Source organism: Oryctolagus cuniculus, chromosome 1, assembly GCF_051225735.1.
Source record: "Oryctolagus cuniculus isolate XC-2025 breed Fujian yellow rabbit chromosome 1, ASM5122573v1, whole genome shotgun sequence".
Taxonomy (NCBI): Eukaryota; Metazoa; Chordata; class Mammalia; order Lagomorpha; family Leporidae; genus Oryctolagus; species Oryctolagus cuniculus.
Window position 1 is genome coordinate 213,301,452 of NC_142867.1, and position 25,798 is coordinate 213,327,249.

The window sequence follows — 25,798 nt, forward strand, 5'->3', positions numbered from 1 at the left end:
CATAGCTACGAGCACAGACCAGCCACGTCACGGTATCCGACACGGTTTTCACGGCAGCCCCGTATTAACGATGCTCTGATTTTGCAAGTGAGAGCCAGCGGTTCAGTGTTCTGCTCAAGGTCACGAAGCAGGGGCTGATCTCAATCTGACTCCCACACTTGCCTTTTCTCTCTATACAGCGTTTCTCTCATTTCAAAACAGGGAAGCTCCCTTTACCAGCAGTTTTTATTAGCTTCCTGGGAATTTAAAAACATAACTTTTTTTTTTTTCAATGTTGAAATGGACCTATTTTTTTGTTTTGCATAACATTTGGGGGAATTCAAGCTTGTATAAAAAAGATGATTCATAATTTCATAATCTTGAGATACTATTTTCAAGTATTTTTGTAAGTTTTCCTGTGCATGCATGTATATGGCAAGTATACAAGTATGTATGTGAACACGACACACACATACTGTATTTTTAAAAATAACAAGTGAGACTGAACTCCATGTTGGAACAGCCTATACTATGTTCAATGGAACCCAACTGTCCTAAAAGATAACAGGTGCTCCTTAGAAAAAGTCTGTAAGTCAAAGAGGAGTGAGTGTTTGGCCTAGTGCTCCACATGCCACTTGGTTACCTGCATCCCGTATCAGAGTGCCTGGGTTCAATACTCAGCCCACAGTTCCAGCTTCCTTTCAATGCAGACCCTGGGAAGCAGTGACAATAGCTCAAAAACTAGGTCCCTGGCACCCACACAGGAGGCCTGGACTGTGTTCCCAGCTCCAGTCTTTGGCCTGGCTCAGCCCTGGGCTGTTGTGTACATTTGAAGGGAGTGAACCAGTGGATGGGAGATCTCTATGTTCCTCAAATAAATAAATCATAGATCTTAAAAATCTGAGAAATTCTTATTTTACTGTTCCATAAATTTCCAATATGACAAGTCCCACAGTGTATAAATATCCTTAACTCTAATCAGTGATCAACTGAATTCTGATAGCACTTCTGAAGCTAATCTGGCCGCGGAAGATCTCAGTATCTCACACCAAGTGTTCTGGGAAACACTCCCACAATGTGGAAAACTGCTTCCCCCACGTAATATATAGTTCCTGTTTCTCCACACCATTAAATATTCTCAACATGTGGTGCTTAGTGGTTCAATAATCCACTTTATTGTAGTTTAGCTTTTGCTCTACTTCTTCATTAGGCTGGTTTCACGTCAAAGCATGCTTTTCAAGGGCTTTGGTACGTGGCTTCACGTTGCCCTGTGGTGATGTGTGACAGTGGCTAATCCCCCACACTGGGGTCGACATCTTTATTCTAATCAGTCTTTGTGATCTGAATAGGAAAGCTGAGAATTACTTTTGTACACAGTATTGTTTTATAAGCTGGCTTCTGTTTTAGTCTGTTTTTTCTTATTAAACGAAGTACACAGAATGAACATGGAGCTTTGGGGGTCATAATAATTGTGCTGGATTTTACACATTTGCTAGGTGTTTGGAATTTCCAAACTTCCTAGGAGCGCAGCTACTGATCATCTTTACAGTTTCAGTTCACAATAATCAAGTAGCCCCTGAATAACTTCTTAAACAACAGACTCAGTGAGCTCATTCTAGAAATAAACTCATGATTTATTAGAGGTTTTGGTTTGGCTCTTGCAGAAGGAGGACATCTGAGTCAGTCAAATTGACCTAAATGGCACTTTGGTTCTATCTGAGTAACTGCACAGAGGTGAAATTCAATTAGGTGAACATAACCAGCAAAGCTAAAGTAGAGGTAAAAAGAGACCCCTCCCCCCCGCCGCCATCAAATAACAAAAAATGTAAATGCAATCAGTATAAGATGGCCTAGCAGAAAAAATACATCTAGCAAAAGACTTTAATTACCATACCATAGATTTTAAATGTATCTCAGCAGCAATCTGTGGTTTGGATTGCAGAGTACTGAAATAAATTAGAAAAATAAAGCACCAGGGCAACGTTCCAACATTTTAAAATGTGCACGCTCTGACCATTATCCAACACAACTGTATAAAGATATGTGTCAAGGAGGCATATTTGTGGCAAAATATTTACCTGCAGAACACCACAAACCTGCACACAGCCTGAATACTCTCCAGTAAGAAGTGCTGGTTTAAATCATGGTACAGTTATACCACAGAATTCTGTGAGGGGGTTGGTGTTGTGGTGTACCAGGCAAAGCTGCCACCTGCAGTGCCAGCGTATGCCACCGGTTCGTATTCCAGTTGTACCACTTCTGATCTAGCTCCCTGCTGATGGTCTGGGAAAAGCAGTGGAAGACAAGCCAAGTGTTTGGGTCTCTACCATCCATGTTAGAGACTTGGAAGAGGCTCTGGGCTTTGGCCACTGTAGCCATCTGGCGAGTGGACCAGTGAATGAGAGATTTTCTCTTTCTCTCTGTCTCTCCAACTCTTTCAATTGATAAATAATTTTTTAAAAAAGATTGTATTTATTTATTTATTTGAAAGTCAGAGTTATAGACAGAGAGAGGGAGAGACAGAGAGAAAGGTCTTCCACCTGCTGGTTCACTCCCCAGATGGCCTCAACGGCTGGAGCTGAGTTGATCTGAAGTCTGAAGCCAGGAGTCTCCTCCGGGTCTCCCACATGGGTACAGGGGCCCAAGGACTTGGGCCATCCTCCACTGCCTTCCCAGGCCACAGCAGAGAGCTAGATCAGAAGTGGAGTAGCCGGGGCTTGAATCAGCACCCATATGGGATGCTGACAATGCAGGCCACGGCCTTGCCCACTATACCACAGCCCCCCATGAAGTTTTTGACTTGCCTTCATTTGTGATAATGACCTGATTTATGTGTGTACTGCTTGAAGCAGCACACATGGAGGTATGGGGATGTATGTACACACACAAACCTATGTGTGTGCACTGTGTATGAACTTATGTATGCATAAAATATATTTGCATGAGCACTGGGACAAATATGGAAGGGTAAACCCTAAATCGCTACTTGTAAATTATAACAAAAATGAAGAAACTGGAGGGGGACTACTCATTTTACTTTGGTTATTTCTAAATGTTTACAGTAAGATTATCTTTTAAATTGAAATGGTAGAAGAAAAATATAACAAAGGAAGTCTAGACAAACTTAAAAATGCAAAATTTTGACCAAATAGGTGAACAAACTGAAGCAAAGATTTCTTTGGCTTTTGTCAAGGCTACAGGTTCATATTCATGTCTGCTTCACAAAGGCTGACACTAACAGTGGAAAGCAGATCCATACAGTTTCATTTCTTTAATTGATCAACTCTTTGACCCAATTGATCAACTCTTTGGGCTGCTTGGTGTGCTGGGTATAAAAACTCTGCTCCAAGAAGGGGGAGGCACAGAATGGAAAGCAATATGCTGGAAACATGGGTAGGTGTTGAGACACAGGTACATGTCAGGAACAGGGACACGTGTCAGGAACATGGATACATGTCAGGAACAGGGACACGTGTCAGGAACATGGATACATGTCAGGAACAGGGACAGGTGTTTGGAACACGGATATGTGTCAGGAACAGAACACATGTTGGAAGCATAGGTTATGTCTTTCTGCAGGGGTTAGGGACACAGGGAAATGAGTTCCAATTTTGTGTTACTGGCCAGAATTTGACTCAAGCCTTTAAAAGAACAATTCCTTGGTACCATACAGTTTGCTTCAGTTAGTCACAGGCTGAAGGTAAGTGAGGCAGGCAAGACCTTCTAGTCACAGAACCTTCAATTCTGGCCTAGAGTGGGAGCAACCCAGAGGCTGAGAAGCAGGGTCACAGGGACATGGGTAATAAAGTCACTTAAGTTTGATGGAAAATGATGAACTTCTATGTCCTGACTCGCTTTGTCCTCACCCAAAGGGAGTGCAGTTCCAGCAAGCCCTGCGATGGAGGGGAAGTTACAGGAAGATCAGTTGAGAAGGGCTGCTAAGGAACAGCCACATGTAAGTTACACTGCTAAGGTCACCAGGGCACTCTGCCTGCCATAGGAGGCGGGGTGGAGCAGAAGGCTTTCCAGTTTCTAGTTTCCATCTTGCACAGCCATCTACCAGTAGAGGGGGGCACCAGGAAAGGACCTGGACCTCTCCCTCTTCTCAACAAAACAGACAGGAAATGCTGGCCCATACCCCGCATGTGGGCTTGAGACACCAGGTTGGCTCCACCCAGAGCACACCAGTGGGGACAGGCACAGCAAGGCAAAGGGAGCACTGCTCAAATGTATGTGCCGATGACAAGGGGTTCTTCCTGAAAAATTCCCGGCTGAGGACACGGGAAAAGGCGAAGAAATAGGAAAAAGGCAGGGCACAACAGGGGAATGGAAGCTGAGGGGGCCCTGGGTAAGACGACAGCATACAGCAGCACCAGTCCCTCTCACGCCCTCAACAAGAACCCAGCATCCGCTTGAAGCTAATGACTTTCAACACAGCTGTGACCATCCACTGTAACCCCTAGGCCAGCACAGGGCCTGGCACATAGTAGGTGCACAAGAAACACTTGTAAAGGAATGATGGAGTGTGCTGTTGTGAAGGGTGTAGACCACGTAAACAGAGCAGGACACGGGACAGCAGCTACCACTTTGGCATGGTGCCACGTAACTAAGCTAAGGGTGACTCATTCCCCAACAGTCCTGGGAGCTTGTTTTCCTCATCTGACTTGGTAGATGGATCAACAGGTCTGTATCTGTGGACAGCTCATACCTGCCGGGGACACCTCTTTTCCTTTGTACCTGACCAGGTGAGAGGGCACGGATGCCGTCTGAAGAGAACCCGGACCCTTGATGTCCCCTCCCCGTCAGCGTGTGCCAACTGGAGGCGGCTGCTAGTACCTGGGGGACCTCCTGTATCGCCACATTACGTTCAAGGCGAGGTCTAGATGCATATCCTATTACTGGGACACTTCCCAAGCGTTCTGGCCAAGTGCCTTTCTCAGGTAGCTGCACAGCAGGTTGGGGCAGCACCTCCTTCAAGAGGGGGTTGCTGGCGTGTGAAACACACAGGCTGCACACCCGGTCATCGAGGCCCCAGTCTCTACCATGTGGTTCAGACACACTGTACTGATTATCTGGAAGACTAGGTTTTTTTTTTTTTTTTTAAATGCGTTTTTAGGGATCGGTTCTGATATTGAAGCTATAATCACCCTTGTGAATTCCTACATACGTCAACTGAGACCTGTCACCATGCTTTGAGCTACCTTTGCCCTTCCAAATGCAACTTTTACAGCTGTCCCAGGAGCCAGTGAGTCACTTGTTTGGACACTGATGGTTATTTTCCACAATGGGCTGTGTGGGAGGAGTCAAGGGAAAACGGGCGCCAGGAGCGAGAAGAGGGCTTCCGTTTTGGTAAAGATGGCTGGTGCCGAAATGAAGAGGTGAAGGTATCTGAGCTTGGCATGACCTCCTGTGACCTCCTGTCACTGCCACTCCAATCCATCGATACGGGAGGGAAGTGTGCCTTGTCATGGTATTGCCATCAGCTGAACTCCGCAGGTCTCCAATGAGGTTGTTAATGAATGGTGGGCTGGGAGAAGGGAAGCTGTGCGTCACCTGGTCCCTGGGTGAGAATGGACACAGGTCCTTTGTTGGTTCTCAAGTTCAGGCCGAGTTATCATTACTCAGCCTTTATCCAGCGAGTCTATGCCAAATGCATGCCTCTTTCCCTGATCACCTCGGGGAGATTAGGGAGTAAGCCCCAGGAGACCTCAGCCAGGACAGGAACCTGTGGCTGAACCGACGCAGTCCTGAGAGGAGCAGCATCCTGGAGGCGACCAAGGACTTGGAGCCAGTGTGGACCCGTGAGCCTGCTCCTTTACACACAGAAAGAGGAACTCCCCAGCCTGGCTCAGCAAAGTGAGGCATTTAGGCAGTCTGAGGCCAATCTCAAATGCTGCCAAACCGCCCACGCTGAAGTCGCTTACACAGCGTTGCTCCTGGAGACACGGCCACCTCGGAGGCTGGGGGAGAGCCAGTCGTGCCGCAGTGGGGACCAGAGTGTCCTAGGCAATTCTAGCTCCATCTGCGATGAGCCGTGTCACACTGGACAAGCCCCTCCGCGTACTCTGTCTTCCATCTTCCCCTTCTCTAAAAGAAATGACCCTGGGGCCGGCGCTGTGGCGCAGTAGGTTAAGCTGCTGCCTGTGGCACCGGCATCCCATATGCGATTCTAAGTCCAGGCTGCTCCACTTCTGATCCAGCTCCTGGCTAATGTGCCTGGGAAAGCAGTGGGCGTGGGCCCCTGAGACCCACATGGGAGACCCTGAAGAAGCTCCTGGTTCTGGCCTAGCGCAGTCCTGCTGTAGCAGTCATTTGGAAGCGTGAACCAGCGGACGTAAGAAACCTGTCCTTCTCTCTATCACTCTGCCTCTCAGGTAAATGAATAAATCTTAAAATAAATAAAAAGTAAAAGAATGATCCCAGGAATGCGGCCCATACCTAGTTCATGGAGATGCTGGGAGCGTCTCCAAGGCAACATATGTGAAACCTACTCAGTAGATTGCAACGTGCTCTAGAAACGCTTGTTGTTAAGCGTGATTTTATTACAGCTGGGACCAAATGCTTTCTGGAACACACTGGCAGTTGTTTACTGAAAGCCATGGGAGGGAGGAGGGAATTCCCTTAATGAAAAACTGCTTGTGAGCAAGTCTGCAGGAAGGCAGCTCTTCACTGTGGGAGGGGATCCACCTGCAGCCTGGCTGCCCCACCTGCTGGGGACCAGCGCCTCCTGCCAGCTCCTGTCCTGAGCTACGACTCCCTCCCTCCGGCCCGCCAAGCTGCCCACCCTCCACCACGGGGCCTGGAGGAACGGGTGGAGAACCACAGAGCAGGGGGCTTGGGAGTCGGACAGCCCAGGGCTCCACAGCCGGCCCGATGCCACCACTTCTTGCGTGGAGACTGGGGCACGCTTGCTAAGGCTCCCAGAGTCTCTATACAGCTAATGTTTTTGAGGGAGTTCTGGTCACGTGACAGACAACGCATTTGATATTTATCTCATTGATCCCTGACAGTCAATTTGGGAGATACCCAACGTATAGACGGGAACGCCGGGGCTACCTCGTCACGGGAGCGACTGAAGGGACAGAGTGCAGGGGGGTGGGGCAGGGCAGAGCCAGGACCTGGAGCGTTGGCTCCGTTGGCTCCGTGCGGCTTGGCCGCCCCCCAGGTCTTTCCGAGCTTGGACGTTGCAGTGTGCTAGTAACAACCTTCAAGGTCAAAGGCAGCCAGCAGTTTCCAAAGGTTACGGTGGCATGGGCTCGGCTGCCTGGGCTCCCCGCAGGCTTTGCCACTTGCTGGAGGGTCCTGGGCGGGTTGCTTCACCTGAGACCCTGTTCCCTTGTCTCTGGAACAGGGACAGCCACAGCACCCACCAGGGCTGGGCCGAGAATCGCACCAGGCGGTGCCCTTGAGAGCCCTGGGCGCAGGCGGTGCTCATGCAAGCCTTCCTCTCCTGTTAGAGTCGCGCCGCAGCTGCTTGCCGGTGGACCCCTCTCCTCCAGCAGCCGTGGGGGCCACTGCTCCCCCTCTGCAGCGGGGGCGTTCCTACAATGCAGTGAGGGAAGACACACAGCCTGTGGCCCTGGGGACCCGCCAGCTCCATCACTGAGCAGACCTGCTTTCTCTCTCCTCTGGATTCTGTGATTCTACAAATGAGGTTACTGAAAAAGAGGCGCTTCGTACAGAATCTCCAGGAGATGTACAGAACACACGAAGGGACTGTGGACGTCCTGAAATTTAGCCCTGAAGCACGAACGTTGTTCGTTCCGCCGGTTACTGCTCCCTGTGGGCAGCAGTGGGGCAATGCTGCTGGCACAGACGTCGCCTCGCCGTGGCCACCGAGACCTCCGGAGACCTTGCTCAAAGGCCCAGGGTCTGGGTCCTGTCCCAGTGCGGCTGATCAGTAGCTGTGGCCACCCCAGGTGACTTCCACGCCTGCAGTGGAAGGGCCACCCATTGAGAAGCACTGCTCTGAGCACCGGTGGGGAATAAGGTGGGAACTTCGAAGGCCTTTGAAACTTCTTTCAAAAAGAAATTCTGAGAACACTTTCCAAGGGCAATCCTATGGGGGTTTCCCATATGTGAGACACAGGAAAGCTGAGCCCTGCCCGGCCAGGGGCCGTGTGGGGCCCTGAAAGCACAGGCTTGGAGTTCGCTCTCCACAAGGGCCCACAGCGCCTCCTTGTGGACCATCTGATCAACTGGAAACCGTTCTCCCTGGGTTAAGCGACTTGGGTGGTCACTCCTGCTGCTGCTACCTGACACCCTGTGGGCTGGCCATGGCCTTCCCATCCACCCTCCGGACCCATCTCATTCTGCACAGTAAACTCTTGCCCTCTCTTGGTCTACAGTTGTTTCTGAGACTTAGGGTACATCCTTCTGAAGATATCAAAACTTAGACTGCTCACTGCTTGGGGCCAGAATACCCCTCCCTCTGTCCGTCATTTTCAGGATCCAGTGTTGGGTACATGGTAAAGACCTAGGATGCCCTCGCTATATGAATGAATGAATGAATGAGTGAGTGAGTGACTCCACAGTGCCTTTCCCCTTTCATGTCCCCGTAATACTAAAAGATGAGTAAAACTGATACAGCCTGCTTTAAGTTCTCCCTTTCAGTTATTTTATAGTGTGTTTAAAAATGTTAATGCATTTCTATTGTCAGAAACATGTATTTCAGGGCAGACATTTGGCACAGCGGTTAAGGCACTGCTTGGAACGGCTGTGTCCTACACAGGAGTGCCCAGGTTTCAGTCCTGGCCCTACTTCCAATTGCAACTCCCTGCTAACGCACACTCTGGGAAGCAGCAGCAATGGTCAAGGGCTTGAGTCCCTGCCACCCATGTGGGAGAGACTAAGGTAGAGCTCAGGCTCCTGGCTTCAGCTTGGCCCAGCTCTGCTGGTGTAGGCATCTGGGGAGTGGACCAGTGGGTGGAAAGGCACTCTTTGTCTGTCTCTGCCTTTCGAATCAAATGCAAATAAATATATTCACGAAATGGGTGTTTCAGTGCTAATTTTGTGAGGCAAGGCCAGAGACCACCTTTATGTGGCTGCAGGGTGGGGGGAAGGGCTATTTCGCTTTGCGGAATATAACATCCGGTGTACATCAGTGCTGCTACACAATGAATTGTATCGCCGCCATCCTCTCATCCAGATTTCGTTTCTACAAGATCCCCATTTACTTTGTGCTGTTATTTGTCAAGGGAAAAGGTTACAGTTCCCTACTGCTTCGTCGGGCGCGGGCGGAGGGGGGGTGGCGGGCGCAGACTTCGCCACCTGCGGGGTTTCTGCTCTCTGCCGCTGCTGCATGAACACTGCCGAGTCGCATCCTGTGACTGACGCTGCTGCCAAAGCAGCCCTGCCTCCACGCCCCGCTGCTGCCTTTCCCTGTCCACGCCAAGCGTGTCGTTTCAGAGCAGTCTGCGGTCACGCACGTCTGCCGCGTTTCCTGGTTCTGCCTCCGTCTCACCCTCTCTGTATGGTTTTCTCGCGAATGAACGGCGGCTTGCCCCACCTCGGTTTTCTAATCCTCGCTGAGCCTCTCCTCCGTAACTCACGAAGCCAGACTGCGCACCTCGCTGCTCCTCACGCCAGCCTGTTGCAGGCTCGTCTGAGCTGTTTCTACCTACGAGTGCAGGAAGGCACAGTGCTTTCTGCTACCTGTGCACAAACCTGGAAGCGAACACACTGTTCTGACTCTGCTCCGTGAAACCCACTGGAGAACAGACCTGGTTTTGTACGACGTCTGTGCTGGCCTCTGTCAAGCCTTCATCCAGGCACTCTGGGTCCCTCCTGGAAGGACGGGGTTTCCCTTTGGCTTACAGGGTTCCAGGAGGGGGAACCACAAGCTCTGCCCTAATAGCCCCTGATTCCCGAGTGCAGCCTGTGGGCCTGGAGAACCGGCTCCTGCCCCAGCCCTGCCTGGCCTCCCACGCCGAGCTGAGCCGAGCTGAGCCGAGCTGGGCGCTTCCTGTTGGCAGCTCTGGATGCTCCTGGGCCCTCCTCCCTGGCTGCTGCCGCATCTCTCCATGACGACCGAACGCACCACAGCACCAGGGTGAGGCAGAGTTCAGCGGTGGGTGGGGGTCCTGGCCTCGGCTTGCCAGGCCCGCTTGCTGCGCTGATGCTCTGGGCTTGACAGCAGCCACCTGTCGTGCCCTCCCCCCAACCCTGTGACCCCACCATGAGAGCAGGCCTCCTGGGGTCCTCCCCACAGCTCAGCTGCCAGTTGGAGGTCTGCGAAACACACAGTGGGTTGCACTGTGGAGACCAGGGCCGTGTCTTTGCCGCGCCCCGCAGCGGGTCCCACTAGCAGGTGCACAGCAGCGACCCTGGGAGCCTCTTACCTCAAACTGGATCAGCACCGTGCCGCTCTCGAGGCCCTTCTTCAGCAGGTCCATGGAGCCCTCGAGCGTGCCCGCTCCCTCGGGACACACGGGGAAGATGGTCTCGGGGAAGAGCTGGCTCAGCTCATCTTCAGATCTGATCTCTGCAAACTTGTGCACGGCTGCGAGGCACGAGACAGGGCGTCTGCCCGGGATCCACACGGGGGCCCCCGCTCCCTCACAGAACCGCCCTCAGGACGCGAGGGTGCAGAGGGCTTGGGACACCTTATTAAGTGATTAAGCACACGGTAATCATTTTCACCAAAGACACTACTTGCCGGGGAAAAGGCTCAGTGCATGTTAATTACACGGACCACGCGCTAATCTTTCTGGTTAGTTTTAAATGAGGGTGTTTAGCACGCACAGGATTTTGCCAAAGAGAAGAGAGGGAGGGAGGGGGAGAGAATGTTCTGACAGCAGCCCCTCCTCCATCTGCTCCCCTGGCCTGCCATTTTCCCACCATCCCCCTCGCTCCCATCCTCCCCTTCCTCGGGTCCTTTTCACTTGTACCCTGAAGATGGGGAATTCTCGGGGGCAGAGATCTGGTCTACCAGGGATCCCAGTTGAGACGCCTGCAACCCACAAGGGACTGCTTGGGTTCTGGTCTCTGCCCGGGCCCAATTCTACCTTCCTGCTAACACCAAGACCACCGCAGGCATGAACTGAAATTCAATACATCTCTAGCAGGCTGACGTTTGCATTGATCATTCTGTCTGGCCTGGGGAATGATGTTGAAAATATCCACGTGACCCTTGGCAGAAAAAAAATCATTCCCCACCCCTATTTTTTTTAAAATTAATTAATTAATTAATTTTGACAGGCAGAGTGGACAGTGAGAGAGAGAGACAGAGAGAAAGGTCTTCCTTTGCCGTTGGTTCACCCTCCAATGGCGGCCGCGGCCAGTGCGTTGCAGCCAGCGCACTGCGCTGATCCGATGGCAGAAGCCAGGTACTTATCCTGGTCTCCCATGGGGTGCAGGGCCCAAGTACTTTGGGCCATCCTCCACTGCACTCCCTGGCCACAGCAGAGAGCTGGCCTGGAAGAGGGGCACCAGGACAGAATCCGGTGCCCCGACCGGGACTAGAACCTGGTGTGCCGGTGTCGCAAGGCGGAGGATTAGCCTAGTGAGCTGCGGCGCCGGCCTCCCCACCCCTATTGTGTCTGCCAACCCCATGCGGGGGACCTGAGAGGAGTTCCTGGCTCCTGGTCTCAGCCCCTTGGCCGCTGCAGGCATCTGGGCAGTGAACCAGCAGATGGGGGCTCTTGCTGTTTGTCTCTATCAAAATCAATCAATAAATGAAATTCTGTGGAAATGGGCGTTGTCCTGGAGAAATGGGGGCCGGGTCCCAAGCTGTCCCATGCTACCTCAAGGCCCTGGCTCCACCTCTCCAGCCCGACAGCTTTTCCATGCTTCCTTCCTCCTGCGTCAGCACAGATTCTCCCATCTGGTCCAACTCAGCGTGGGTGAAAACCAGCCGCCCCCACCTCCACCCCGCGCGGTCCTCCCTGTCCCCTGCCAGCGTCTGCTTTGCCTTTTTCTTCTGCAACCTCCCCCAACTGGAAACGTGGGGATCATTCTGCACTGTCCCTTTCTACTGGGAAAGACAAGGCACTCCCCCACTCAGAAGCCTTCCGTGGCTCCCTGCTGCCTTTAGGATAACAGAAATGCAGGAGGAAGATACGAACAACGTTGACGTTTCCCCACGTCACAGAATGGGATTCTCTCCAGTCTCAGCCTGCTGTCATTGTCCCTCTTTCACAGAAGAGGGAATGGGCTCGCAGGGCAAGTCCTCCATCCCAAGTGAGCCAGCCTGGCCGGGACGGGACGGACAGGGGACTCGGCTGTGCCACCTGCCTCTGACGACCACATTCTTCTCACTGCAACAGCAGCTCAGCCCCTCCCCTGGGACTTCTGTCACATCTGCCACTCCTGGGCTACTGTCAACTTACCATTTTTCTTCAAATCAATTCACGGTTTTTACCTCAATGCACATTTAAGCATATTTACTATTACTAGAAAACCAGTGGCCCTGCCCATCGGCTTCTAGTCTATAGACATCTGTAAGCCTCACCTCAAACAGGTGTCTGCAGCCACCAGGGACGCCAGCCTGCCAGGGGCACACCTGTGTGCGGCGGGGGCCTGCTCCCTGCTACTCATGTGACCCTGCCCATCACACAGAGGGCAGGGCATCCCCTGGGACCTGGGACTCAGTCTCCCCATGTCCTCACTTGGGGAAAACAACACCTAGCTTTCAGGACAGTCACAAGCTTCAGGGAGGATAGTGGCACAAAGCCATCAGTGCAGAGTGAGGCCCTTCACCTGCTACTGCAACTAGTGAGCACCTACTGTGTGCCTGCCGGGGGCTGCTGGGATTTGGGGGTGGGAGACCTGCAGAGATGAAGAGGTGGGATCAGCACTGGCCCTGGCTGGCTCTGGGCTAGGAGTTCCGGTGGAGCAGACAAGCAGCAGCGGAGCTGGGTGGGGCTGCGTCTACACAGGCAGGGCAGGGTCTACACAGGTGAGGTGACAGCAGAGATGCGGGGCCTGGGCTCCGCAGCCACATTCTGCGCTCACTGTCAGTGCTGTCAAGCTGCACGGGCGGCCTCAAGGGACTTGGCTAATTATCGCACAAGAGCAGTAACAATAACAGTAATGACAGCCCACGGAGGCCCAGCTCGGGCCGGGCAGTGTGCCAGGCGCTTTCGAGCCTAAGGGTCATTTAATCTTCCTAAGAAGCGGGGAGGAAGGGAGTCTGGCTGTGCTCGTGTTACACTCCGGAGACGGAGCTGCAGCCTGGTGTGTCCCTTGCTCAAGCTCCCTCAGCACGGTGCAGGAGGCAAAGTTGGGGATCACAAGAGACCCTTGGGTTCCAACCCCACCTCTCCTCCCTGCCTCCCCGTAAAATGCAACGTGTGGGTATAACAGAGTTGGCTCCTTCCGGAAGGGGTGGGCCAGGCCAAAGTTTGCGGGGTCTGGGAGGAATGTGGCGGGGCTGCAGTGCCGTGCAGAGGAGTGGCAGGTGCAGGTGCTGCCTCTGCACTGGTCGGGTCAGCAGGCCCGGGGCCCCTGGGGCTGAGAAGCAGGCACCCGAACGGGGACTGAAAATTCCTGACTCCCCACAGCCCACTCCGGGCCTCCGCGGCTTCACAGCACAGACGGGGACGGGCGCGGTTACCTTTCCTCCGGATCACCAGGGCCAGCTCCCGCGAGTGCGACTCCCGGCTGGCCTTGATGAACATCACCACCTGGTCGTGCGTGTGCTCGGAGATGTCCCGGCCGTTGATGAACACGATTTGATCCCCTTCATTCAACTTAGGAATGCAGGTGTCAGCCTGCGGGGAGGGGAGGAGCGCGTTGGCAGGCGGTCTGCGATGATGGGAAGAAGGCGCAGCACTGTCATCCCAGACCGCTGAGCGACTGCACTGGCGGGCGGCACTCTGCCGTGAGGGTCATGGCCGGGTGGGGGGGAGATTTCAGTGGCTAGGCCGGCCACAGGAGCCCATCTGTCACTGGAGGCCACCCCACTTGTTACCACTGTGACTACCGTGCATCCACTTCTCGTTTTCTGGGTGTGCGGCTAGAAGCGGATTTGCCAGCCAGAAGGAAGGGCTGATATTTTTTGCAATACAGAAAGCCTCGGTAAATTCAACAACTGAGGTGGAGAGCATGGCGGGATGAAGGGGACAGAGTAGAATCAAGAGCCTTCCTGGCTCACGGGAACCTTCAGCAGGGACTGAGAGGGGAAGCCCCACGCTGGGGGAACACCTAAAAGCCCGACGTTCCCTGGCAGGGGACTCAGTAATTCTTTGATGTTCTCCTGCTTCAAAACAGCAAATGCTGCTGGGGCTGGCACTGCGGTGCAGCAGGTAATGCCACAGCCTGCGACGCCGGCATCCCATAGGGGTGCCAGATGGAGGCCTGGCTGCTCCACTTTTGGTGAAGCTCCCTGCTAATGGCCTGGGAAGGCCAGAGAAGATGGCTCAAGTGCTTGGGCCCCCGCACCCGCGTGGGAGATCAGGAGGAGGCTCCTGACCCCTGGCTTTGGCCTGGTCCAGCCCAGCCCAGCCCTGGCTGTTGTGGCCATTTGGTGGGTGAACCAGCAGGTGAAAACTCTGTCTCTTCCTCTCTCTGTGTAACTCTGACTTTCAAATAAATAAATACATCTTTTTTATTTTTTAAAATTTTTTGACAGACAGAGTGGACAGTGAGAGAGAGAGACAGAGAGAAAGGTCTTCCTTTGCCGTTGGTTCACCCTCCAATGGCCACCGCGGCTGGCACGCTGTGGCCCGGCGCACCGTGCTGATCCAATGGCAGGAGCCAGGTGCTTCTCCTGGTCTCCCATGGGGTGCAGGGCCCAAGCACTTGGGCCATCCTGCACTGCACTCCCGGACCACAGCAGAGAGCTGGCCTGGAAGAGGGGCAACCGGGACAGAATCCGGCGCCCCGACCGGGACTAGAACCTGGTGTGCCGGCGCCACTAGGCGGAGGATTAGCCTAGTGAGCCGTGGTGCCGGCCTCAAATAAATAAATACATCTTTAAAAAAAAGCAGCAAATGATAGAAAGGTGCCCATGAAAGTTGAGTGTGTCTGACACTGTATCTGACTGTGATGACCGTTCTGCTACACACACACACACACACAAACACACATCCATAGCAAGACAACGTGGACACCTTAAATACATACAATAGCATTTTAGAAGGAAAAAAGAAGCCCACAATCTTAGGAGGCCTCGGCAGAGGGCTGTGGTGGTGAGAAGGTGCGACAGGCAGAGTCCACATTCACTCAGCACAACCGCAGCGCCCTCCCTGGAGCAGCACTTCTCCAATGTGACGGGCACACAAATCCCGCCCCCAGGCCTTGTTACAAATGTGCAGTTCTGGGTCAGCAGGCCGGGGCTGGGGCCAGAGATTCTGTGTCTAACAGGGTCTGTGTTTGATGGGTGGAGGGGGTCCCTGCATGTCTGATGGGGGGGGTACCTGCATATTTGATGGGGGGTGGCCCCTGCATGTCTGATGGGGGGGTCAGTGCATGTCTGATGATGGGGTCCATGCCTGAATGATGGGGTCCCAGGTGACAAAGGTGCACAACTTCAAGACCTCCACTGAGCAGGAAGGTTCTGGAAAACCTTTCATATGTATACATGTGTATTTACACACTTTGGTGCCCCCCCAAATGCCCAACCAAACCCCCAAAATCCCCATATACCACACACACACACAGAGTCCTGTGAGATCTAGACTGAGGAACTAACAGGTGGCGTGTTGACTTACAGGTGACTCTGGGTTTATCCTTGATACCACGAGCGGCATTTTCTGATCCACTCCTCCCTGTAAACATTTTAAAGCAAAAACCCACCTGAGTAGCTCCTGGCAACAAAGACACAGCAACACCAACAAAGGTGAGTCCTCTGGCCAAGGAGGGCTGGGGGTGGGGTCTCCCATTTCAGGCTCTGGAATCCCAGGGCAGGGCACCCTTTCAGAACTAGGAAAGTTCCTGATCCCTCCGTGTCTGGAGGGAGAAGCAGAAGAGCTTGGTAGAGTGGGAAGTCGCCCTTGGCCATCCCCCTGGTCCAGGAATGAAAGATGCACTTGGAGGGAGAAGCTCCTAACGTTTTTTATTTGAGAGGCAGAGAGAGGTAGAGAGGTAGAGAGGTAGAGAGGTAGAGAGAGAGGGAGACGGAGAGAGACTGAGACTGAGTGCACCTCCCATTCACTTCTTAAAGACCCACAATGGTTGGGACTGGGGCAGGCTGAAGCTAGGGCCAGGAATTCAATCGAGGTCTCCCATGCGCGTAGCAGAAACCCAACTCCTTAAGCCATACGCGCTACCTCCCAGGTCTACACTAGCAGTCAAGCTGGAGTCAGGAGCAGAGCTGGGCACTGAACCCAGGCACTCCAATGAGGGAAGCAGGTGTCCCAACTCTCATGGTAAGGGTAAAGCCAAACACTTGCCCTAAAGTCCTTTATAAAACTGCACACAGCCCCTGGAGGAGGACTGCATGGGCACATCGTCCCATAGCTGCTGAAGGGAGCTCTCGGTGGAGGGGGTGAGGCCTCGGGACAGCTCCCTTGCTGCGAGCGCTCACAGGTGGCAAGCAGGTGCTCAGGACGGGGGTGTAGGGTGGTAGCAGCGTCGTGGGCGGCAAAGACCACCTGCCCTTGCTGTGCTCTGCTGCAGGGGTAAAGACCTCTGGTGCACCTGCTGTACCTAGTGATGCTGGATAGTGAATGGCTGCAGCTGCCCCAACAAAGACGTTCACAAAAACCCAGGGATTCGGTCTGCAGCCACTTCGTGCCTAGAGGCTGCCAGAGGAGCAAGGCAGCCCTGCAACGCCCCCTGCTGGTTGCTTTCTCTCACCAGCCTGGGCAATGCAGAGGGCTTGTGCTTAGCAGCACCTCTGGGGGAGGGGGACATATCTGTCTACCAACCCTGTGCCCTCACCTGTCTGAGCCTCTGATTTCATCGATAAAATGGGCTTCAAAATGCAGACTGCACTGCTGATTCTAAGAGCTAAGGAAGGTGCACACAGCACGTGGTAGGCTGTTCTGGCCGCACAAATGCTAACTCCCAGGGCTGAGCTGGTCTCCTTGGGTAGCCTAGGTGGCTGGCACATTTCCACTGGAAATCAAAAATTCATCTGAAGGTGCTGCCTCCTGGTAAAACAGGTGCTTAGAAGTGCAGTCGCCTTACCTTGAGATTAAATCCGAATTTTCCGTCTTCGTCCGGCGTGATGCGGATCAGGACCAAGTAGCCGTCACCGTTGTCATTCTGGAAGACATTCAAGAGTGGCCACCTGCAGGATTCCGTCTCTGGCAGCCCTAGTTCTCGGGTGAGCCCCACGCCCCGCCCTGGCCGGCTCCCTCACCTTGTCACAGTAGTACTGGCCGGTGTCCTCGGTGGAGGCCCCTCGGGTGGCCCTGTGGTAGTCGTCTGAGACCTGCTGGTCCACGCCGTCGGGGGAGGAGGAGCCTGGAGCGTTTGAAGACACAGAACTGGATGACTTCTGAGTCAGGCAGCTTGGGGCTGGATTGTTCTCGGATAAGCTCCTTCGTTGTGGGGAAGGAGGAGAGACTTTAATAAAGGGGTTGACACGTGTCACTCGCGCAAACGTCGCTGACTGACTGGGGCCTGGCACTGCCGCAGAGCTGCCAGGGCTAGCCCCGCGTCGTCTGGTCACCCTCGCTCTCCTCTCGCCTAAAAACTCCTCCCACTTGGTCTGGGGACAAAGGGACGGGAGGACGGGACAGGGACCCAGGAGCTGCTGGGAATCCGGCTCCCCATGCGGCTGCCCTCAAGGGCAACACAGAAGAGCGTCTGCGGTGACGCCGTTGGTGACCCAGGCTCTGCCTGGCGGCCTCACAGGATGCACATGCCTGCACCTCCTCCAAAAGCTTTCTCTTTCTGGTTCCTTCTTGCTGAATGCCCAGTGTCACAGGGCTCTCAGCGATGGTTGTACATTCAGGATACTGAGTGCTACCCCTAGCGTGTGAGCTTTGCCTGTAACATCCTCAAACGGCCCTTGCTCAGGTCACGTTTTATGCTTGTCTACCCAGGAGAGGTCCTTAGGTATCTTAGAGCCGCACTGTCTGATATGGTGGCCAGCAGGCACACGTGGCTACTGAAATTCACGTGAATTCAGGTGAAGCCTCCAGTCCTGCTGTTCACCCAGGCACACACACGCCCTGTGCTCCACGGTCACGCGTGGCTGATGGTGCTCCCCTCAGCAGCACAGCTGTGGAAGGACTCTGCAGTCCTGCCGGCCAGGGCCATCTGAGACACAGACGATGTGCACTACACAGGCTGCCATGTGCCTCCGGTCCAACGCCCACCTCCCACGTAATGACACTGAAGGCAAGAGACGCTGAGACTCACCCAAGGTTCCCCTCACTCAGACCCAAGTCCAAAAGACGGGGCTTCCTAGGCATTTTCCTCTCGGCGTCATGTCACGTCTGCCCCTAAGAATGCCATCTCTAACGTCACAGGGCCGCCAGGACTGACGCCTGTCACTGTGCAGGACAGGACACTTGGCATCTGCCCCCACCCCTTCCAGAGCCACACACCCAGCACTGGTGCCTCAACCCACTACAAAGGAGGGGTTCTCCCTGCACTGCTCTAACCTCATACGAGGCGGAGTGACAGCGGAAGTGGGCACACACAGACACTCAGCCATGGCACACGGGCAGCAGGCAGCAGGCAGCTGGCCCCCACCTCTTACTGAACCGTTCTTTCCAGCTCTTCTCGGTGAGCTTTTCCGTAAAACAGTGCTTCTTTGTGCGCTAGAGGGTTCAGATGAGCTTACTTTGGACATAAAACCCACATCATGTTCACACAGCACCATTCACCATCTCAGTTCTCACGTGAATAAAACATTCGGCAGCAGAACCAAGTAGGAGCACAACTGCGTGCAGGCTATCGGCGAGAGAAGAGCCTGCCTCGTGGCTTTACGTAGCCAGTTGAGGGAGGGCTGTGATGGATGGGAGGGCATTTCAGGAAGGGATATTTTGGAACTGAATTTGGTTTTTGGACTGAAAATGAATGAGGCTTTAATTTACTTAAAAGGAAGCCAAAGGGCCAGCGCTGTGGTGTAGCAGAAAAAGCTGCTGCCTGCAGTGCTGACATCCCATAAGGGCACCAGTTCGTGTCCCAGCTGCTCCACTTCTGATCCAGCTCCCTGCTAATGCGTCTGGGAAAGCAGCGGAAGATGGCGCAAGGCTTTGGGTCCCTGTACCCATGTGGGAGACCTGAAAGAAGTTCCTGGCTCTTGCCTTCATATACACTCAGTTCCTGCTGTTGTAGCCATTTAGGGAGTGAACCAGTGGATAGAAGATCTCTCTCTCTCTCTCTCTCTCTCCTTCTCCCTCTCTCTGCCTTTGCTTGCTCTCTCTGCCCCTGCTTGTCTGTAACTCTGCTTTTCAAATAAATAAATTAAAAGAAAAAAAAAAAGGAAGCTAAACAAAACAAAAACTGAAACATTCCCCCCAACTAGGGCAACTTTATTGGGACGTACTGTTTACAAGAGTGCCATCTAGTGGCAGAAAGGGCAACTGCGAAAGCTAAAGCTACAAGGTGTATTTGCACCTCAAGTGTTGACTTCACCAGGAAGAAACTGACCAGTGCCTGCACACACACCACTAACGGTGGGGAGAGGGTGAAGGGGGTGGGTGACAGCTACAGAAAGGGTGAAAGGCACAAGGGAAAAAAAAAAAAACAAGAAAAGTGAGGTAATGATGCAATAATTAATCTCAATAATAATCTCAATAAAAGTGCAATATATTTTCTATTCACTATTTCCTTGTTAAATCTTGAACTTGTGGATTTCTTCATATGAGGCTTTATGGTATTTTTCCTCTACCTCTTCAACATGTAATTATTCTACGTCAGCACAGATATTTTTTAACAAAGTGTTTTTTTTTTTTGACCTAAGACTCAATGGTCCATCTAGAACAGCCCCCAGTACTTAATCATAACGGTATTACTACCAGATCACTGGCACGAACAGCTCAGGCGTTCCAATGCCCAACCCAGTTTCTAAGTAGGGCTGGAGAGGGTTCTTTTAGATAACAATTTATTTAAGCAAACGGATGATTTTTGGCCCGATCAGCTAATGTGGAGCACAGTGACATTCTGTTTGGTGTACAGGATGGATAGAGAGACGGCGAGGGGGACATTGATGACCAGAAGCAAAGAAAAAGCAGCAGGTGGACAAGACCCCAGATGCTGCTGAGAAAGGCCGTGGAGGGGCTGCAGCATGTGGAACTGCGGGTCCCTGAGGGTTCTTCTAAGGCGGTAGTAGAGGGAAGGCAGAGGTAGCTATGGGCAGAACCAAGCCAGTAACCGGGGGAAGAGCAGAAGCAAGGGCTTTGTCCCTAAGGCAGGAGGAGGGGGACACCAAAGAGTTGCGTCATCATCACCGGGAGCCACGGCAGCCAGCGTGCAGCAGACCACACCTCGGCCACTGACAGCACTGCAAACGCAGCAGGCACCAGACGGCCGCCTCTGTGGTGCACGAGCCGCAGGCATCGGCGCCCAAGCCCGGGACGGCTGGTTTCTCTGAAGGGCAGCACACTAGAGACGTTACAAATGGCAGGGGTGCGGGTAAAAGGAAGATGGCAAGGCGCTGCCCCCGGCCTCCGGAAATCCTGAGTGCTGTGCTACAGAGAGGGCTCCTGCTTGGTGTCTGAGTCTCTCAGTCCTGAGTCTTTCTGTCCTTTTCCTTGTTAAGTGAACACAGGACCAGGCACCCAGGGAGTGCTCAGTGAGAAACGCTGAGTAGAGGGGGGAAAAACACCTCAATGGGGCACCTGGGATCAGCTGAGTCACCCCGCGAGAGCTCAGAATGCACTCTGCAGCCCAGAAACTCAGGTGAGCCGAGCACCTGGCGGGGAAACCGGTCTCAGCCGTGTGCGATCAGCGCCTTGCCATCCCCTGGGGTCTTGCTGAAATGTGGGCTCTGCTTCTGCAGGCCTGCAGTGGGGTCTGAGACCCTGCATTCCAGCGAGCTCTCACGTGAGGCTGATGTTCCTGGTCCCTGGCCAGAACTGGAGTGGGGACAGGCTAGGAAACACCAGGCCAGCTCGCCTTTCCCAAAACTAATCTTTGAGCCTCGTAACCCCTCGACAGGCCACCAGCAATTTCCCACCACCATGTCTTTGCAGGTTCTCCACCTGTTGATCACTTTTTATCTAATAAGAAAATGTTCCTTGGGGCTGGTGATGTGGAGCAGCGAGTTAGGCAGCCACCTGCAGTACCGGCATCCCACATGAGCCCCAGTTCGAGTCCTGGCTGCTTCACTTCTGACCCAGCTCCCTGCTAATGTGCCTGGAAAAGCCGTGGAGGATGGCCCAAGCGCTTGGACCCTCCCTGCACCCAGGAAAGAGACCCGGAGGAAGCACCTGGCTCTGGATCGGCCCAGCTCCGGCCATTGTGGCCCTTTGGGGAGTGAACCGGCAGATGGAGAATCCCTGTGTTTCTGTCTCTCTATGTAACTCTGACTTTCAAATAAATGAATGAATGTTTAAAAACAAAAGTCTTTCTCACACCACCCTGACCTGCCCTAAACTGGTTTCCTGCGGCCTCTGCTCCGTGAGTCATCAGGGTAGGGCTGGAGGCTTTCCTGTCCGCGGCTTCTGCCATGGAGGAAACGGACTTCCCTGAGAGCCCCGTCTTCAGGCGGAGGAAAGGAAAGGGACACAGAAAGGCCGGGGCGGGGGACAGCACCGCACAGCCCCTTGGGCACACAGCACACACCGCCAGGCTTCACGGCCACAACCGTCCACTTGGCGGTGCTGCTACGGCTGAACACGGACCCATCGGCGAGTGACCTGTCTGCCGCGACGACGTTCGGACAGCCCAGGCCACCGCCCTGGGTGCACAGCCGAAGTCTAAGCACCCTTCTGCTCTCCTTCCCTCCTCTTTGGCACCAGGCAGAACATCATGTTCTACACAGCTCCTTGGAGCCCTCTGACTGTCCCCAAACCCTCTCCCTTCATCAGAGCAATGGAGTCCCACAGTGTGACGAGGAGGAGGACTGGGTGCTAATAGCCCAGCTGGCCTGGAGGTCGCTAGGGGCAAAGGCCTGTCTCCCTCAGTGGCCAGCGAAGGACGTGGAGAGCGTGCTGCTGGTGTGGGAATGAACAGAGCACCTGGCCCGGTCCAGAAGCCGTCCTGGAGTGCCTCTCACCTGGCTCTGGTCGAGCGACAGGTCACCAGGGGGCGCTGGAGTGCAGGGGCTCATCAAGGCCAGCTCTCGGCAGCAGGGTCTGCAAGTGGGACCGGGACCCCTACCTCTTCACACTCGACCTCAGCTTGAGAACAGACATGCCCGTGGCTCAGGGAACATCCACGGAGTCAAGGTTCCAGTACAGACAGGTGCTGTCAATGGCCCTTTCTGCCATGGTGGCAAAGGGCTGTGGCTGTGAGCACACGCAGCCGTCAGGCACCGGAGAAGTGCCTCTGGAGATGGAGGACCTACACGCCTCCCTTTAATTACTTTAAGTCTGCAGAGCCACTGTGGCTGCTGGCTACTGTGCTGGACAGTGGAGATCTAGATGCTCTCCAATCCCTCAGTGCGGCTGCAGGTCATGATGGCAAGCCCATGTGCGTGTGCGTGTGCGCGCGTGTGTGCATGTGTGTGTGTATGCGTGTGGGTTTCCCTAGAGCCCTCAGACAGTTCCCAACAGAGCTGCATCGAGAACTCACACCGGGTCGGGTCATGCAAGCCTCCACTCCTGCCTTGTCTTTCTATGTTGGTTTGCGGTTTGCAAAGCCACAGGGGCACACAAAGGAACTCGCTGGACAATGGGGCGGCAGGCTGCTAGCTGGAGCCAGAGCCAGTGATCATTTCAATATAAGCACCATCCAAGCGCAGGCCGAAGGGAAATCATTAGCACGGGGATTATTCAGCCGCAGGTGTCGAGAACGCAGATAAACTGGCTCCTGCGTGTGCCATGAGCAGGGCCAGAGGAGCAGCACAAACACTGCACAGCACGGGGAAGGGGAACTGCAGCCCCCGTGCATGCCTGCAGCACAGCCAGCGTGGATTCAGCACTTTAAGCCTGGTTGCCATGGTGGGAAAGGTTCACAGATTAACTGCACTGCCCGCTGGCTGATCCTGTGCAGTGAGGGGAAGTGTTAGGTTTCTATATTTTGGCCACGGTGTGGGGCTTAACAGAATGCCTACCTTAAGATTGACTTCCCAACAGTTAATCTTTTCCTATCACATTTTAGCTTAAAATGTCATTTACAATCTACATCTTATCTACTTCAAAAGTGACTGAAGCTAGCTTACCCTAATCTTCTCCCACGGACATGGTAGAACTGAATTCATTAAAGTGGATTCGTAAAAAGACCCACATAACAAAGGCAAGGAAGAAAGAGGAGGGGCTGCATCCAAAACCCAGGTTCGGGGTGGGGTGTTGGCATGGCCACTAAGCTGCCCCTTCGGATCCCCTCGTCCCGCATCTGTGGGCCTGGGTTCGAGTCTCAGCTCTGCTCTCCACTCCAGTTCCTGTGAATGCACGCTCTTGGAGGCAGCAGACGGTGGCTCAAGCAGTTGGGTCCCCAGCACCTACGTGGAATGCCTGGGGAGTTTCCTGGCTTTAGCATGGCCCAGTCCTGGCTGCTTTGGGCACTTGGGGAGTGAATCAGTGGGTAGATCTCTGCCTGTTTGCCTCAATTTCTGTCTCTTTGCCATTCAAATAAATAAATAAATTAAAAAAAAAAAACTGTTTTCAAAAGTAAAGCAGGAGCCAGTGCTATTGTGTAGCAGGTAACCCCACTGCCTGCAGTGCCGGCCTCCCATATGGGTGCTGGTTTGAGTCCTGGCTGCTTCACTTCCGATCCATTCTCTGCTATGGCCTGAGAAAGCAGAAGATGGCCCAAGTGTTTGGGCTCCTGCACCCATGTGGGAGACCTGGAGGAAGCTCCTGGCTTCAGATTGGCTCAGCTCTGGCAGCCATTTGGGGAGTGAACCAGTAGAAAGCAAATGGAGGATCTCTCTGCTTCTGCCTCTCTGTAACTCTGCCTTTCAAATATATAAAGAAATCTTTAAAAAGAAAAAGTAAAGCAGCAGGCATTGTGGCACAGTAAATTAAGTCATCTCTTGGGACACCTGCATCCCCCATCAGAGTGTCTGGGTTCAAGTGCAGGCTTCCAATCCAGCTTCCTGCTAATGTGCCGGGGAGGCACCAGATGATGGCTCAAGTGCTTGGGTTCCTGTCACCTACATGGGAGCCATGGATGTGGTTTCAGGCTCCTGGCTTTGGCCTGGCCCAGCCCTGGCTGTTGTAAGCATTTAGGCAGTGAAGCAGCCCATAGAAGATTCTCTTTCTCCTTCTGCCTCTCTGCCCTTCAAACAAATAAATTAGTGAATCTTTTTTTTTTTTAAGTAAAGAACAGTATTTTAAAAAAACAAAGAGGAAAATAAATAAAAAAAACAAAGCGACAGACAAAACAACCCAGGCTGAGAGAAGCCAATGCAATTGAGCGTCAACAGGCAGTTCCCAGATTCAAGTAATCAAAGCAAAGAAAGGAATTACTGGAGTAGACATCTCTGATTGAACAACACCAGGACTCAAGCCAGTCTTTAAGAGACACATGTTTTTTTCCTTGGCCTTGAGCTCTAAGGGGAATTTGTCACATTAGGAAAAAAAATGGAGTAGGAAATGCAAGAATGTAGCTAGACCATGTTTGACAAAAATGTGAAAATCAGGGATGTTAGAATGCTGTGAAACTTTTACTTAAATATGGCAAAGAAAACAAAATTTCCAAGGGTATAATCAGTGATCTGGGAAGGGGCTCAGAAGCGAGCACATTCCTGATGCTCTCGCATCATGCGATGGTGCAAAACTGACGGCCTGGAGAAATCAGAGCTGGCAAGACTCTAGAGTCTGCATCTTTGGAACATGGGTGCCTTCATGTTTTTATTTTAAAGATTACTTGAAAGACAGTGTGTGCGTGTGCAATGAGGGGGAGAGACAGAGTCAGAAGTGGGCTATCTTCCATCCTCTGGTTCATTTCCCAAATGCTTGCAGCAGCCAGGAACTCCATCTGGGTCTCCCACATGGGTGGCAGGCACCCAAGTACTTAGTCCGTCTGCTGCTGCCTTTGCAGATGCATTAGCAGGGAGCTGAATTGGAAGCAGAGCAGCTGGGACTCACACTGGTGCTCCAGGATGGGATGGGACGCAGGAGCCATGACGCAACACTGGCTCCCAGATGATTTAAACTGGGCTTTGCTCACACACTGGAAAGACCACTCAAAAGACCAACAAGTATGTGGAGCATGGAAGGTCTCTGGTAGACAGAAAAAGGACAAGTTCTAGGCCCCAGGCGCACGGGCTGTCTTCTGCGCAGGGAGGTGGAGGGGTCTCTTCCATCCCCGGTGTGCAGGCAGCACCCTGCTGAGCTGTCTGAGCACCGGCTCCTCCCTTCTCTTCATGCAAACACAGGCCTGAGCAGAACCTGAAACCCCAGGGGCTTCAGCAGCCAGAAAAGAAAACATGGGTTTCTTACTCTCGGGGCGGGCTCCGGTTCTGGGAGACTTCGGAGTCGCTGTCTTTGGGGCACAGGGGGCCCTTGTACGTGTAAAACACATCTTCGGTCTCCGTGATGTAGGTCATTTCATTGGCAAGGTTATCCACAGACGAGTGCCGTGGCTTGCGGATCTCGTGCCGGAGCCGAGGACTTCGCCTGGGGTGGGGAAAGGGGAGGGTGTCAAATGGGGGGTGGGGGTGGGGGAGAGGCAACTCCCCCCGGAGAACGGGATGGTGAAGACACCTGCTAGCTAAGCGCAGGGCTGCAAGCGCACCACCCTTCCTGCAGGGGCCTGTGTCCTCGGACCACGTATGTCACGCGTCTTCAGTAGCCTTTCCCAAATTTGATTGTGCAGCACGTCCGTGGGAAACAGACGCGGAACTAAACTTAACGTGCCTCTTTAT

The 25,798-nt window shown here is 53.4% G+C and overlaps 1 protein-coding gene across 6 annotated transcripts in view; it reads right to left on the bottom strand.

Moving 5' to 3' along the window:
* PTPN3 (protein tyrosine phosphatase non-receptor type 3) overlaps positions 1 to 25,798 on the bottom strand; it is a 111,487-nt gene that overhangs the window by 17,181 nt on the left and 68,508 nt on the right. For 5 of the 6 annotated variants that reach the window (XM_051855937.3, XM_089301439.1, XM_089301453.1 and 2 more), the window contains 6 exons: positions 25,374 to 25,550; positions 17,228 to 17,408; positions 17,053 to 17,130; positions 15,633 to 15,689; positions 13,535 to 13,691; positions 10,320 to 10,480 (listed from right to left, as the gene is read on the bottom strand). In XM_051855937.3, coding sequence (XP_051711897.2) covers positions 10,320 to 10,480; positions 13,535 to 13,691; positions 15,633 to 15,689; positions 17,053 to 17,130; positions 17,228 to 17,408; positions 25,374 to 25,550 — 811 coding nt within the window. Of the gene's footprint in view, positions 1 to 9,701; positions 9,766 to 10,319; positions 10,481 to 13,534; positions 13,692 to 15,632; positions 15,690 to 17,052; positions 17,131 to 17,227; positions 17,409 to 25,373; positions 25,551 to 25,798 lie in introns of all 6 variants that reach the window. The other variant, XR_016211268.1, reaches the window with a different exon arrangement.